Below are 15,315 nucleotides of genomic sequence, written 5' to 3'. Positions count from 1 at the left end.
TTACTAAGATGTAACTGACATATACCGTTGTATACAGATGGTGGCCGAGAAAAATAGACTCTCTTTTTATGGGTAAGTGTCAACATTGGACAACAGGACATTTCTGTTATATAACTCTTTGTAACAGTAATAACAGAAATAATCCCCTTTCTTTTTCTTACTCACTCTCTCCTTAATTATACCTCCTTTAAATCAGTGTTGTGATAGAGTGTCTGGATTTTAGAATCTAAGACAGTGAGATATTTTAGGTATTATTTCCATACCTTTTGTTTCATAGGCCATCAAGAATCCAAACATTGTGTTGTTCTGGGACAAGAGGCAATTCCATTGTTTGATGAACCCACAAAGTTTTTAGTACCTCTCAGCTACAGAAATCTTTAAATATACAGAGAGTTTTGTAATTCCAGAAGATGCATTTGAGGTTAATACAGAAAGCTTACCTTTCCCCAGCATTGTTATACCCTAATTCTGTGTGATGAGGGATCAAGCGGCATCATTCTATGAACAAAATAGTAGTTGACACATAGGTTGGACTGAAAAAATTTTTTCTTCCTCTCATTCCTAAAACACAGGGTCAATATAGAAAACTGAAAAGCATAAAGAAAATGAAATACTCATAATCCTATCACTGATGGCTAAGTTTAAACTAATTGCTCTATGAGAATGCCCAAGACAAACATTTATTTGGAATCAGTTATTTTTTTTAAACTTACATATATATTGTAGTTTCTCATGTAGATTTTTTTAAACTCCTGCTGCATAGATGTGCATAAAACCACCTATCAAAAATTCCTTGTTCTTTGGCTAGACACTGAAGATTTATTTTTCCCAAAATTACACATCTTGGGTCACAGCTCTGATGATTTCTTTGGGATAAAATTCAAATGCAACCAGTGGTTTAAAAGTCACGGCCATTTAAAAACTTAACATATGGAAAAGTTAAATTGAAAGCCTAAGTTTGAAGGTGTTGGTTCCCCCCCCCCCCATACATTTACTCACACTGGCTGACATTTGTCATTCTTTGCCAGCTAATGGGAAGAAAATGTCAATGCATTTTGTGTACTCCCTTAATGCAGGTTGAGACTTTTTTTTTTTTTCCCCTTCCTAGTCATACAGGTTTAGTCAGAATGCTACAAATAGGTCTGGCTCATTTTTAATTTTCCATAGAGAGATTGGGTCATCAGGAAATTTCCCCTCTTATGGATTCCTCTCCATCCCAACAATAATGGCTTTAATTAAAGCACTTCCAGGAGATGAGCAATTAATACACCCTTGTCCTCACCTTTCTCATGCACCTTTTTTTCCTCTTCAATAAAGCATTTAGTTGCTCAAGGGCAGGGACCCCAGAGAGGTGAGGCCCCAAATGCTAATGGCCTGGTGTTGTTTAATAATTCATCTACCTTCGCTTTACTTGAGGGGTTGGGAGTGCAGCGCCCAAACCTCTGAGATTCTGAAACCTCTCAGGCCTCCAGAGGATCCCAGAGCAGATGCTGAGAGCCCCGCAAATCACAAGCACTGTCCCTCCATATGCCCGACTCCTGCCAACTCCTGAAACAAGGGCCAGGGAGTCCGGGCGGTTCCGAGGCCCCAGTACACACAGCAGGCGCGAGGGGTGCGGCCCCACGACGACCCGCCGCCTGGCCTTGGGTTTCTAGTTTCAGGTCACTGTGCTTTTCGCTCAGTGAGGCGTTCGCTTCCGGAGAAGGGACAAGGTGGACCCCGCCAGCTCTGCTTCCCTTCGCACCCTCCTGAGTCCGGGCGGTGAGCCCGCCGAGCCCCGCAAGCCGCCGGGGACGTTGGGTCAGTGCGCAAGGCAGCGTCGCAGGGCCGCCTGGCGCCCGCGGAAAGGACCAAACAGCTCTGTGACGCCGCAGCCAGACCCTCCCCTTCCCACGCCGAGTCGCAGAGGTCAGCTGGGCCCCGCGCCCAGGCCCCGCCCAGTTAGGAAGGAGAGTCACTTCCGCGCAAACGGCGCTGAGGCCACGCCCCGCGGCTGGCACCTGACACCGGGCAGCCGGGGATTGTTGCGTCTGCTCCCCGACCTGGGAGAGTGTCGCTTGGCGGACTCTCAGCTTCCCGCGGGTCTCCGGGAAGATGGTGGTGTCCTGCGCGCGGCGCGCAGCCCATCCCTGCTGTCTGCAGAAGCGCTTTTCCTTTTTATGTTGCTTTAAGATCTCTTTGATGGCCGCAGTGCTCCTGATACCCAAGCCCTCTGGTAAGAGCCTGGAGGGGGTGTGCGCGGATCGGGGAGCTGGCCGACGGGTCCGGGAGCTGGCCGACGGGTCCTCGGGGCCCGGGAGCTTTGCTTGGTGGTCGGGAACAGGCGCGGTGCTGGGGCGGCCCCAGTCGTGTTATGCGGGTACCCAGGGGGTGGAGGCCCTGTGGTGCGGGAGCTGAAGGTTTGGGAGCAGTTGGGCAGTGAGCCCGGATGGTGTTGGGCGCGGCTTGTGCTTTCCCGGGGCGGAACTGTGACCCCAGCGAATGCTTGCGGGGTGCTTCCGGGCAGAGGCACCCGGGGCAGGGGAGCGCGGACGCGGGGCCTGGGGAGACTGCTTGGTCTTCGTACCGAGTGCGTGTGGCTGTTGCTAGGATCCTTGGGAGGTTTCCCGTGGGAGGTTTCCCCGTGTTCCTTGCCGGGGTGATGGCACTGGGGAGAGGGGCGTTGTTTGTGCCGGGCTGGGAGACCCCGGGTTTGATGTTACCGGGTGTGTGCTTTATGGAACTAACCAGGCTTGTGGTATGGATGTGGTGTGGGGTAAGAAAGCCCACTGTCTGCTGTGCATGGGGTCTGGGAATCGAGTGTGGCAGCTCTTGGGTGAGTGGGCTCCGGGGGCAAGCATGCTGCGGGCCCCTGGGGCTTAGAAGGTTTTGTGTCTAAAGGCACAAGTCTCCTTGCTGTCCGTGATCATACTGGTATTGGTTTGAAGGGTGTTCCTCTTTTAGTTTTTTTTTTTTTTAATATAAAATCATCTTCCTGTTTCCATTCAAGAGACATTATCCAATTCCATTACCCAATGGCTTTTTGCTATTGTTTTCATGTGGGTGGGCCATATTTGAGGGGAATTCTAAATTAATCTTAAAAGCTTTGGTAGCTTACTGTCAACTGAGTAAGAAATAACCCATATATAATGTCATTCTGGTTTCCCCTACACCCATTAACGGAAACTGAAGATTCCCACCCAATAAATTTGTTTACTGTATCGCTGAATAAGAATTAGTGTTCATGCTAAAAAGACATGCTAGGTGTGTAACACATTTACAATGAAGTGTCGACCATTTTCAGTACTTTGGTATATTTCTGTCTTTATCTGCACCTGTGTTTCTCTGCCCAAGTTATTTCTAGGATCTTGTTGCATGTACAGTTTCTATGCTGCATTCTTTCCTTAGTAGTATTCATTCTACACATATTTGCCTTGTATGTGCCAGGTTCTATACTGGGTCCTGAGGATACGCTGGTAAGTGATAACAAAACTGTCCGTTTTTATGATCCTGATTTCACTATTGCTCTGCTTGCACTCACACAAATAGAAGCAGACACATTTGCTCACTTTTAGAACCCCAGTGCCAGGCACACAGTGGTGGTGGAAAAATAGTTGCTAAAATTGATCAGGAGTGGCAGACCAAACATACTACTCGCTAGCACGTTATAACCCAAAAGAAGTGCTTTGGGAGAAAGGAGCTTGATCCTCTGATAGCATTTACCAATTGCTAGGAACTGTTGGTGGGCCAAACTCCACCTCTGTGGGGCTTCTGTACTTACTATTCCCTCAGACTTGGAACATTCTCCCCTGGCTCCTTCTTATCTCTCAAGCTCAGTTGAGGTGTCAGCCCCTCAGGAGGCCCCTCTCTGACCACCATATCTCAGACAGACGCACATGCTCCAGCTCAAATCCCCCGAGAGTCACCCCTGCAAACATGTTTTCTGCTCTCCCCACGAGAATGTAGAGAGCTTCTCTGTCTTGTCACACTTGCGGTTCCAGATTTGCAATTTGTTGCCCAGTGTCACACTCTTATGTAAGTATTGAGTACCAGAAAATGAATTATAATAATATAATATATATATAATATATATATATATACACCCATATATAATGTCATTCTGGTTTCCCCTACACCCATTAATGGAAACTGAAGATTCCCACCCAATAAATCCTATAATGAAATATATAATATATATAATATACATATTATAATGAAATATATAATATATAATATACATATTATATATATTATATATATATATTATAATGAAACTGGGGCTTAGAGTGCCGGCAATAATTCCTCCCGCTTCCAGGAGGAAGGTTCTTTAAACACCTGTCCTCAGGATGGCCTTTCTACGGTGCCTGGTGTCTAAGCTAAGTCAGGGGAAGCTGACCATCACAGAGGCTCTGTCTTCCCTGTACTGTAGAGTCTACAGAGCTCACCATACTCTAATCTTGCTTGTTCCTGATCATGAAAAAGTTCATTTCTGTGGGGGAAGTAGCGTGGGGAGGGACCAGAGGCAATAAAAAGAAAACAAAAAAATGTTGTAAAAAAGGATCAGGTTTGGATGAGCCTTGGAGCTCACATTGGATGTTGTTTGGAAGAGAGAAAACAAAATGACTGGGATGCAACGTGGAAGGTAGCAAAACTTAAAAATGCAGCAAAGGAAACACAAGACCAAGTGGAAAGTTCAAAGGTAAAATCAGGATATTGATTTTAGATATTGATTTTTCATAGGTATGAAATTAGAGAAAGTACAAATGAGCCTCCTTATGTCGGGCAGGGAAAATACGGGACTAGAATACACATTCAGTTCTGAAGCAGCTCACAGGCCAGGAAGCAGGTTTGTAAGCAGGCAGTGTTGTGCCTGGAGGCTTCCCATCTCAGAGGTAGTTAGTTGCCAGCTGCATGAGGTGGTAGAAGCCAACATTCGTCCAATTCAGAACCAGTCTCATTCTTCTAGAAGGGGTCTGCGTTTTGGACAGAACCCACCACCTCCTGCTGAGTGGTGTCTCTTTTAGGTCTTTTCTTTCTCTCTGGTGGATGAAGCCAGGATAGATCCATTAAGTGTTTCCAGGGTAGTTTCTTACTTCCTTACTCTACAGGTTATAATGCAATGAGAGCATGACCTTATCTGGTCAGTTGCTAGGTCACCAGAATACTGGGAGTTAGGCAACAGAGGAAATCCTGTGGCCAGGTCTTTCTGGCCAAAGCTTAAAGATGATGCTTTTCTAGTATTAGATACATCTCAGTATATTCTTTCAGCGAGGTGTTCTGTTGGACACCAGTGGTCCTTTGAATGCCAGATGGTTTTGCCCAGCTCCTCTGAGGGACATCATGCTGTGCTTGGTGTTATGGCCGCATGGGTGAATAATGGAATCGGCCAGGGGAACTATTGAACACAGAAACCCGTGATAGTGACTGAGTGATCCATGCGGAGGACAGTCCAAGAGGAGGCCACTGGGCACTGCCTCCCGAGGGAAGCATATGGTGCTTGCTAGAGGAGTAGCTGAGTGGATTTAGTATAAAAAGACAGGAGTTGAGTGGGGGTTGCAGCTGAGCAGGAAGGAAGGATGTTCAGAGGGGAAGCATGTTGTGACGTAGCTGGGGACTCCCAAGGACCACGGAGCTGCCTGGTGTGGCAGCTAGAGGGCAAGGGAGGCAAGGGAAAGGCCAAGGACTAGAACACAGAGCCAATCACTGTGAAAAGCAACAGGATAGTTTGGAATGAACAATCCCTATCGTTAAAATGTAGGCATGATGTTATCTGTCCCTTCAGGGCATTTGAGCCCTTATGTGTGACTTAGCACACAGCAAATCTAAACCAGGGTTCCTTTAATTTCTCCAGACTCGGTAAAAGACCATTTCTTGAGGATGGCATTGCAGGGTGTTGGTGTAAGCGTGGGAGGGTTTTAGGGAGTGTGGTGAGAAGCAGTGTCCGTCGTGGAAGCAGGCTGCCTGGCTGCTGGAGATGTTGGCCTGGGCAAGTGACTTAACCTACTGTGCCTTAGCTGGCCCATCTTAGAGAGGGGGCAATAGTGCCCAACCGTAGGATGAGTATGAAGACAAGTTAAATTGTACTTAAAATAATAGTATAGGTAGTGTTGAACGTTTGCTATTTCTAAAATTATTAATACTATCACAACTATTGTTTTAAGAAAAAAGATGTAGAGTCTTCAGTTACCATACTTGGGAAAAAATAAAATCCCCATTATTTGGAGTTCTCCATTCGTAATGTTAAAATGTTGTTATGTTATGTTATGTTATGTTGTTAATGTTTCTAATAATAGCAGTAATGGAGAATGGGCCCAAAATATACCAAGAAAGTTTAAATATTTTGACATCATAGAAATCAAATACCCTGATTAAGGAAAAGAGCTATCATTCAACCAATGAAAACAGTTGAAGACAGGTATAAAACAACAAAGAAAAAAATTATGATTTGTTGATATCTCTGAAAGAAGTTGGCTGAGCAGAAAAGGATGTGAGCTTTGGTCTAAGATAGTGTCTGGAACTGACAGCGGCGCTCATTCAGCTCTGGTGGTTGGCGTTACATGTGCAGTGAGGTGTCCCCCATAGTCCTCAGAGGTAACAGTCTGGTAGAGAGCACAAACAATAACGAGTCCCGCTGTGGGGTTGTCTGTGGACGAAGTAAATGTGGATCATGAGGAAACTTACCGCGGTTTTTTTCTGACACATGTCAAGAGCCACAAGAAGTGGCCTGTCAGGTGAAACTGAAGGATGCGTGGGTGAGAGGAGGGTGGGAGGCATGTGGGGTCTCTGCTCAAAGCTGAAGTTAATTGAGGCGGGGAGGTCTGGAGTGCGGACATAACTGAGGTCTGGAGTGCGGACATAATTGAGGTCATTGCCAGGAATTGAATAGGGCTTGGGAATAGGATGCACAAGTGAGCAGAGTCCTGGTAATGACGGGCTTTACAAGACTGCTGGCCATGATAGGGAGCCCTAGACATTGTCATGAGGGTGTTGGGAAGTCATTGAAAGATATCAGACTTAGATGAGCTTTGGTCACTGTGTCCTGTCAGCATGACTCTGGCATCAAATGAATGAAAGGTGGAGGTGGCTAAGGGGGCCTGTTCAGAAACACTGGTCGCACTCTAGAGAAGAAATGGCAGTGGTTTGAACTGGAGGGAAAGGTAGAATCAGAGAGACGGAATTAGCATTTGAATTGTCAACTTAACATCAAAAAAAGAAAAAAAAAACCAGATAATCTATCTAAAATGGACAGGAGACATGGACAGTTCTCCATAGAAGGGAGACAGATGGCCAACAGACTCATGCAAAGGTTGATCAGTATTACTGATCATCAGGGAAATGCAAATCATGTCACACGGCAGAATGGGCAAAATCAAAAGGATAAAGATGTGAAAAAATGCCTCCTCCTCCACTGTTGGTTGGAATTCAGACTAGTATAGCCATTGTGGAAAACATGGAGGTTCCTTAGAAATTTAAAAATAGAATTACCACATGATCCAGTAATGTCATTATTGAGTATTTACCCTAAGAATGTGAAAACACTAATTTGATAAGGTATATGTACCTCTGTTTTTATGGCAGCATTATTTACAATAGCCAAAATATGGAAGCAATCCAAGGGCCTATCAATAGATGAATGGGTAAAAGAAGGTGTGATGTTTATATGTTTATACACACACACACACACACACACACACACACACACAAACACACAGTGGACAGTTACTTAGCTATGAAAGAGAATGGAATCTTGCCATTTGCAGCAGCATGGATGGATCTAAAAGGTATAATGCCAAATGAAATAAGTCAGTAAGAGAAAGGCAAATGCCATATGATTTCATGCACATAATGGATTTTTTTTTTTTTTTTTTAAGAGAGAAAGCATTGGTAGAGGGTTTGGACAGAGGGAGAGGGATTGAGAATCTCAAGAAGCGTCAGCACTCAGCACAGAGCCTGATGGGAGGATTGATCTCATGACCCTGAGTTCACACCCTGAGCTGAAATCAAGAGTCAGACGCTTAACCAGCTGAGCCACCCAGGCACCCCCATATATGGAATCTAAGAAACAAAACAAATGAACAAAGAAAAAAGAGATAAACTAAAAAACAGACCCTTAAATTTAGAAAACAAACTGCTGATTACCAGAGGGGAAGTGGGAGTGGGGGTGGGGGAAGGAATGGTTGAAATAGGTGAAGGGGATTAAAAGCACATTTATTGTGATGATTACTGAGTAATATATAGAATTGTTGAATCTCTATATGGTACACCTGAAAACTAATATAATACTGCATGTTAATTATTGAGGAATTAAAAATTTAAGAACTCATCTGTCTTGTTTGCTGGACCTGTGTGAGTGTGAATAATCAAGAGTCTACACGTTGGCTTCAAAATGTTATATGGATGGGGTGCCTGGATGGCTCAGTCATTAAGCCTCTGCCTTCTGTTCAGTTCATGATCCCAGGATCCTGGGATCAAGCCCTGCATCCAGGTGTTTCTCCCTCTCCTGCTCCCCTTCCCTGTGTTCCCTCTTGTGCTGTGTCTCTCTCTGTCCAAAATAAATAAATAAAATCTTAAAAAAAATTTTTTTAATGTTGTATGGATAGCAGTATGTGGGGAGGCAGTTGAATATAAACAGTTGGCCCCTGGGCTGGAGGTCAAGCATGGAGACCAGGATTTAGGACAGCTCTTCTCAGTGGTGATGAGGTCACGGGAGTGTGCACACTCCCTCACAGGAATGTGCAGAATGGAGTAGCCAGGATTCCTACAGCAACCCATTAGGAGCATACATTATCCAACTGGGCAGAGAAGGAAGGGTAGCCAGAGGATAAAAAACATCAGTGTCCTGAGGAACAGAAGTAAGTTTATTGTGAAATAGTGTAATATTGGGCACAGTTATTATAGTGTGTAAAGCTTACAGAGCAAGTTGTAAACTCTGCATATTTTTGAAAGCGTGTCATATAACTGCACATGCGAGGAAGAGAAATACTGCAAATTAGTTGGATGGATAAACCATCCCATTGACATTTCTTTTCCCAAGCTGTCGCTCTCGCCAGCAAGAACGACTCGGAGACTCACGTAGCGGCGAACATTTTTATTAATCGCTTTTTTCTTCCTCCTCTTCTCTAACCCCGGGCGCATGCGTTTTTATACAGGCAGTGTTAACCAATCAGAATGCAGTGCTCATGCACCTCCCGCGTGAGTGGACCTAAATGAACAGCCAATCATTCAGTCCCTTACAGCTCTTATAGTAGGCCTCCTGTATTGGCTCCCGACATCTCCCCCTTTTTTATTTATTTATAATGGCTGAGATCGTGCCTGTCTTAGGTTGCCAGTCCTCAGCACACATGCTTACCCGTCATCGGGTACTCTCCCTGGTCGAAGAGCCCCTGTCTTAGGTTGCTATGGTGTGGGATCAGTCTTACCCGTCTTTGATTACCGATCTAGCATGCTTAGCCATATCTGGGGGGAGGTACCAGCTTCAAGAGCCATCATGGCTTGAACTATGAGGTGTTATTGTCGTTGATTGCGACGGACACGGCCACACACCCAATGTAACATTAGTATGTTAGCTGTGATTAAGAGAACAGCCATGGCACCAAGTCCGGCCCACTGTTTGAGGAACAAAACAGATTGCTGTAACATTTTTTTTCCACTCACTAACATGTGCAATAGTTACTTTGGTAGAATTTATGGATATAATTTGAGCTCATAATTGCCTAGTTAAATTTTGAAATTGACGGTTCCAGGTACCATTAAGCATTCTTCCCAATTGTTGAGACAGATTGGCCGCTACTGACAAGTTATTGTAAGCTACGGGAGTAACACAAAGTCCGCCATATTATGTATACATCCTGTTGAGATTATAGATTCTAAGACATCTATTTGTTCCTGTACTAGATCAACTCTTTGATTTACAATAAGGATCCCAGCATGCAAATGTCCGTTAATTTGTTCTTGCGTAGCCAATGCTTCAGCGACCATTCCTGTGACGTTGTTGAACGTGGCGGCTGTCTGTACCGAGGTTGTCAACGCTACCACGGCAGCAGTAGCAGCGGCGGCGGATGCTGCGATAGCTGCAATAATGGCTGCTGTTATTCCAAAGTCTCGTTTATGTCGAAGCAGCACCGGCAGGTTGTCGGGGTTCACCTGTACTGGCATCGGGATATACGTCGGTATCTTGGCTATTACTGCCGAGTCTCCCACCGTGGCGTTCCAACATTCTGATAGCAGACAATTCTGGGACTCACAAGAGAGACTAGATGACTTGTTAATAGTAGAAGCATTAAAAACTATGAAGAGAAAGGGAGCTCTAACACAGACGGGCGTTGGTGAGTAACTTATGTGCTTAGCTGAGGTGCAATTGCAAGTAACATTTGTTTCAAATCAAGAGCCTACGTGATAGTTGTATGTACAGTTACGCCATGTAGACCCATTAATAAAGTGAAGGCTTTCCAAGCCTGTACATGCCTGTGCAGCGTTGCAGAGCAGCCACCTATCTAGAAGGTGAGCTGACGCGCCTTGCTCCGGGTCTTGGTAGGTATAATTATAGCCAAAAAAGGTGGAGTTAGAGTAAGTGGGGATTTTAGGACTGAGTGAGAATCCTGTTCCCACCCAAACTCCTGAGAGGCTACTATGGCAGCCACTCGTGCGGTGCAGCTCGCACAATAGCAGGCCTTGGTGCAGCAAGGTTTATACGGAGGAGGCCCCTCGTAAGGTGGCGCTGTTGGGGCTGGGCGCGTGGGCATAGGATCTAAGTTATCTACCACTTCCGTCTTTGTTTGTAACTGCGCCATAACTTCCTCCTGCATTTTGAGCTGCGCCATAGCCTTCTTTAGCTTTTCCTCCTTTTTTGCAAGCTCCTTTTGCATCTTGCTCACCTTTTGGCTTTTGGGCGATTTCCCTCCTCTGCCCCTTTCATCATCGCTCGAGCTAGATCTCTCACTGTCTGAGTGTCCGTTTGAGCTTTCACTCTCAGAGCTAGTGTCCTTCAAGGAGCCTTTACAAAATTCCTCTTTCACTTGTTCTAAGATCTCCCCTCCCAGTTGCACCGCCTGGCGTATGGGCTCTCGCGGGGATTGCAAACAAACTTTCACTAAAGACCAAACGGCCAGGGTTCCCGGCGTAGTGCGCGGATCGTGTCTAAGGTCTTCTCCTAAATGCTCCCACTGAGGGATGTTTAATATCCCTTCCTCCAAAAACCAGGGAGCCGTTTGCCCCACTTCTCTCAAAAACAAACGAGCTGTTTTATTTTTTAAAGGAGTACCAATTGCTTTAAGGATATCAGAAAGTGGCCCCAGCATTTTATATGTGGCCATCTCGTTTCCCATACCGGAAAGCTTTACTCTCGTCCTTATCCTAGGAACTTTGCAGCCATTTCGTTTCCCATCCCGGAAAGCTTTCTACGCTTGTCCTTGACTTGAGGAACTTTCCCTGTCACTAGACAGAAATAGGTGTACTCTTTACCTGATCGTCGCCGACTCCGTGCATCTCTCACGATGAGATTCCTGGGTTTCGGCACCACTTGTCGCTCTCGCCAGCAAGAACAACTCGGAGACTCACGTAGTGGCGAACCTTTTTTATTAATTGCTTTTTTCTTCCTCCTCTTCTTTAACCCCGGGTGCATGCGTTTTTATACAGGCAGTGTTAACCAATCAGAATGCAGTGCTCATGCACCTCCCCCGTGAATGGACCTAAATGAACAGCCAATCATATTCAGTCCCTTACAGCTCTTATAGTAGGCCTCCTGTACTGGCTCCCGACACCAAGCAGATTACTTTATATGAAGTCATATTTGGAATTTTGTCTTCTTTTTTTTTTTTTTTTTTAAACTCTAGGTGTATGTGGTTTTTTTTTTTTTAAGATTTTATTTATTTATTTGACAGACAGAGATCACAAGTAGGCATAGAGGCAGGCAGAGAGAGAGGAGGAAGCAGGCTCCCTACTGAACAGAGAGCCCGTTGTGGGTCTCTATCCCAGGACCCTGGGATCATGACCTGAGCCAAAGACTGAGGCTTTAACCAATTGAGCCACCCAGGTGCCCCTAGAATTCTGTCTTCTTTATCTGCTTTCGGAATAGTTAATGAAATTGCATAAAGCAAGGAATACTTGTATTGTTTAATCAGTGACATGCTGTTGCTTAATTATTTCTTGGTGGTTCCATGATTTTTAATGAGGTAATGGATTGGTATCTAGAATGGAATTATATAGAATTTCTAGCTGAAGGAATGTGGGATCCATTAATGAGTGGAGGAAGATGAAATTATATTTAAAATACTGCCCCCAAAGCAACATTTTTTTTTTGGTAAGGATATTCATGGTAAATTTTGATATTTGAGTGGCATCTGTTCACTTGTGAGAAGCTCAGTTCACTTATATGAAGCATGAAATGAAGTCTTACATGGAAGAGTTTGTGCATATTTCTCTTGATCTGTGAACTACACAATGCTTATTTAAAAATCACTTGATACTCTAGCATTTCTGAAGTACCCACTGGATACTGAGTGAGTAGAAAAAGAAGACCTGTGATCTCTGCTCTCTAGATATTTGCCTTCTGCAACAAGGAGACTGAGCCTGAAGTGATGGGTTATCATTAGTATGTTTCAGACTATGGGAGAGTCATTGGAGCAGGGTGCTGTGTCCTATAGAAGGCTTCTTAAGGGAGAGGTGAGTTTTGACATGAATTTAGAAAAAAGTGGGAAAGGATGTTTATCTACATATATTGTTAGACCTAAACCATCCATTTTGTTTCTTCAGTTGATTGTTGAAAGAAAATTCTTCACCTAGTAGGACGTTACTGAAAATAAGCAAGGCACAGCCTCAACTACTATCACCACTTGGTTAAAAGCTTGGGAGAATCATTTAAAATCTTGCCAAGGATCATTCCATTTATTCTGTATTACCTATCTGCTGGGACATCATCGTCCCTGGTTGGCCAAAGAGAGAAAGTAACTTCATTTTCACGTTCTTGTTCTCTTATCCCTAGATGCCTGTGATCCTCCTCCAAGATTCGAGTTTATGAAGCCAAATGCTACTAAATCCAGTTATAATCCTGGGGACGTAGTATACTTTGTTTGTCGACTAGGATACAAGCCTGTTGTACCTCCTCGTCCCATGTCTTCCGTTTGTCAGGCTAATAACATGTGGACACCTCTTCAGGAGGCTTGTACAGGTAAGGGTACAAAAGTTTTGTTTTGTTTTGGTTTTTGTTCTAGAGATTTCACATATTTTAGGTTGCATACTGCACTAGCACAATGATTGTTTTCTCATGTGAATGTAGGTTTTAGATAACAATGTAGCTTTTCAGGTTTTGAAAAATCCCCTGGTTACCTGGTTGGTTACCTGGTTAAATGTGAATATTAAGTTTGGCCTTACAATAGTCAAAGAAAGAAACACTTTCCTGAATTCAGAAGAGCAGTGTACAATTTTGATTTTAATTTAAATGTTTTGAAATTGCTATGAAATAGGCTAATTTCAACATTTAAGCATTTAAATCTTTTGAAATGTTTTGAATTCACTGTGAAACAATGAATTTATAAATTTTCTTTTAGCAAAACAATGTCAGCATCCAGGAGAACCCGTAAATGGCCAGTTAGTCGCTGTGAATGGATCTTTTGCCTTTGGTTCGCAGATTCACTATTCTTGTAATGAGGGGTAAGTTGTTCCCTATTGGAAATAAGATAAATACTACTAATTCCATTTTTTTATTCTGCTTCTCTTAAGCATTCCCATAAAGTCGACTTCATTTTTGTTTTATGTGACAAGTCATACTTATAGCCTAACAAGTCTCGGGCTTTTTATTGAAACTGAGAAGATGTGTAATTAGTAGAAAGAAATATAAATTGAAGAAAAGGAAAATTCTATAATACTTACTATACTATAAACATACTGTAAGCATTAACAATGATGACTTCATTTTTTTTTAAGTAGCTTCTTTTTTTTTTTTAAAGATTGTATTTATTTATTTGACAGATAGAGATCACAAGCAGGCAGAGAGACAGGTGGGGGAAAGCAGGCTCCCTGCTGAGCAGAGAGCCCGTTGTGGGGCTCTATCCCAGGACCCTGGGATCATGACCTGAGCCGAAGGTAGAGGCTTTAACCCACTGAGCTACCCAGGTTCCCCTGATGACTTCATTTTTGACAACAAAGTGCACCGTATTTAAAATGATCAACTTATAGAAATGGGAGGTTGAATCGCCAACTATAGATATTCTTGCATTGAGATAATTCTAAGGTGTTACCATGTCAGAATTCACCTCGTTAGCCTGGGCCATTATGTTGATGAGGATTTGTTAGTTCGATTTTTGTGACTACTATGAAGTTTAAGTATTTCAAAAAGAGATACTGAGCCCTTAATAATAAAAACCTCCATTCTGTGGGGCTCTTTTAATATTATATATTGGGGATACTGGGCATTTAAGAAGCGTTCACCTAGAGGACAATACGGAAATGTATCTTCTTCTTTTCTTTTCTTTTCTTTTCTTTTTGAGTGATTGAGTGAGAGAGAGCGTGAGTGGCGGGGGGAAAGGGCAGAAGAGAGGGAGAGAATCTTAAGCAGGCTCCACTTGTAGCAGAGAGCTGGAAGCAGGCCTTGATCTCACAACCCTGAGATCATGACCTGAGCCCAAATCAAGAGCTGAACAGCTGAGTCACCCAGGTGCCCTGCATCTGATTTTTTTTAATATTGATTTTGTATCCTGCTACTTTGCTGAATTCATTTATTAGTGCTACTAACACCCTTGTTCTGGTGGAATCTTTAGGGTTTTCTATAGAGAAGATTGCATCATCTGCAAACTGATAATTTTACTTCTTCCTTTCCAGTTTGGATGTTTTGGATGTCTTACTTCTTTTTCTCGTCTAACTGCTATGGCTTGAATTTCCAGTACTGTGTTGAATAGAACTGGTAAAAGCAGGCATCCTTGACTTACTCCTCATCTTAGAGGAAAAGCTTTCAGACTTCAGCTTTTCACCATTGAGTATGATATTTGCTGTGGGTTTCTTATGAATGGCTTTTATTATCTTAAGATAGTTTTCTTGTCTTCCTACTTCATTGAGTATATTTATCATGAAAGAGTGTTGAATTCTGTCAAATGCTTTTTCTGCATCACTTGAAGTGATGATGTGGTTTGTGTCCATTTTGCTGTTGTAGCATATGGCACTGATCATTTTTTATGTTGAAATATCCTTGTATCCTATCTGCTGATTGGCCAAAGAGAGAAAGAATAGATCTTGCTTGTTCATGGTGTATAATATGCTGCAGAATTTTGTTGTTTAGTATTTTTTGATGATATACGCATCACTGTGCATAAGAGATATTGGTCTGTAGCTTTATTTCTTTGCAGT

At 43.5% G+C, this 15,315-nt stretch overlaps 1 protein-coding gene across 20 annotated transcripts in view; it reads left to right on the top strand.

The window, feature by feature from the left end:
- Positions 1–1,961: 1,961 nt before the first annotated feature.
- LOC131814652 (membrane cofactor protein-like) overlaps positions 1,962–15,315 on the top strand; it is a 43,405-nt gene continuing 30,051 nt past the window's right edge. For 15 of the 20 annotated variants that reach the window (XR_009347377.1, XM_059145816.1, XM_059145806.1 and 12 more), the window contains exons 1-4: positions 1,962–2,215; positions 9,939–10,304; positions 12,959–13,144; positions 13,524–13,626. Coding sequence is in view for 19 of the 20 variants with exons in the window: in XM_059145816.1 (XP_059001799.1) it covers positions 2,095–2,215; positions 9,939–10,304; positions 12,959–13,144; positions 13,524–13,626 (776 nt within the window). In the remaining variant the exon portion in view is untranslated. The remainder of the gene's footprint in view (positions 2,216–9,938; positions 10,305–12,958; positions 13,145–13,523; positions 13,627–15,315) is intronic. The other 5 variants (XM_059145818.1, XM_059145814.1, XM_059145820.1 and 2 more) reach the window with 3 other exon arrangements.

The sequence above is a fragment of the Mustela lutreola genome, chromosome 14, assembly GCF_030435805.1.
Source record: "Mustela lutreola isolate mMusLut2 chromosome 14, mMusLut2.pri, whole genome shotgun sequence".
In the NCBI taxonomy this organism is placed as follows: domain Eukaryota; kingdom Metazoa; phylum Chordata; class Mammalia; order Carnivora; family Mustelidae; genus Mustela; species Mustela lutreola.
Note: the sequence above shows the minus strand (reverse complement) of the source record. Positions and strands in the feature narration are given on the sequence as shown.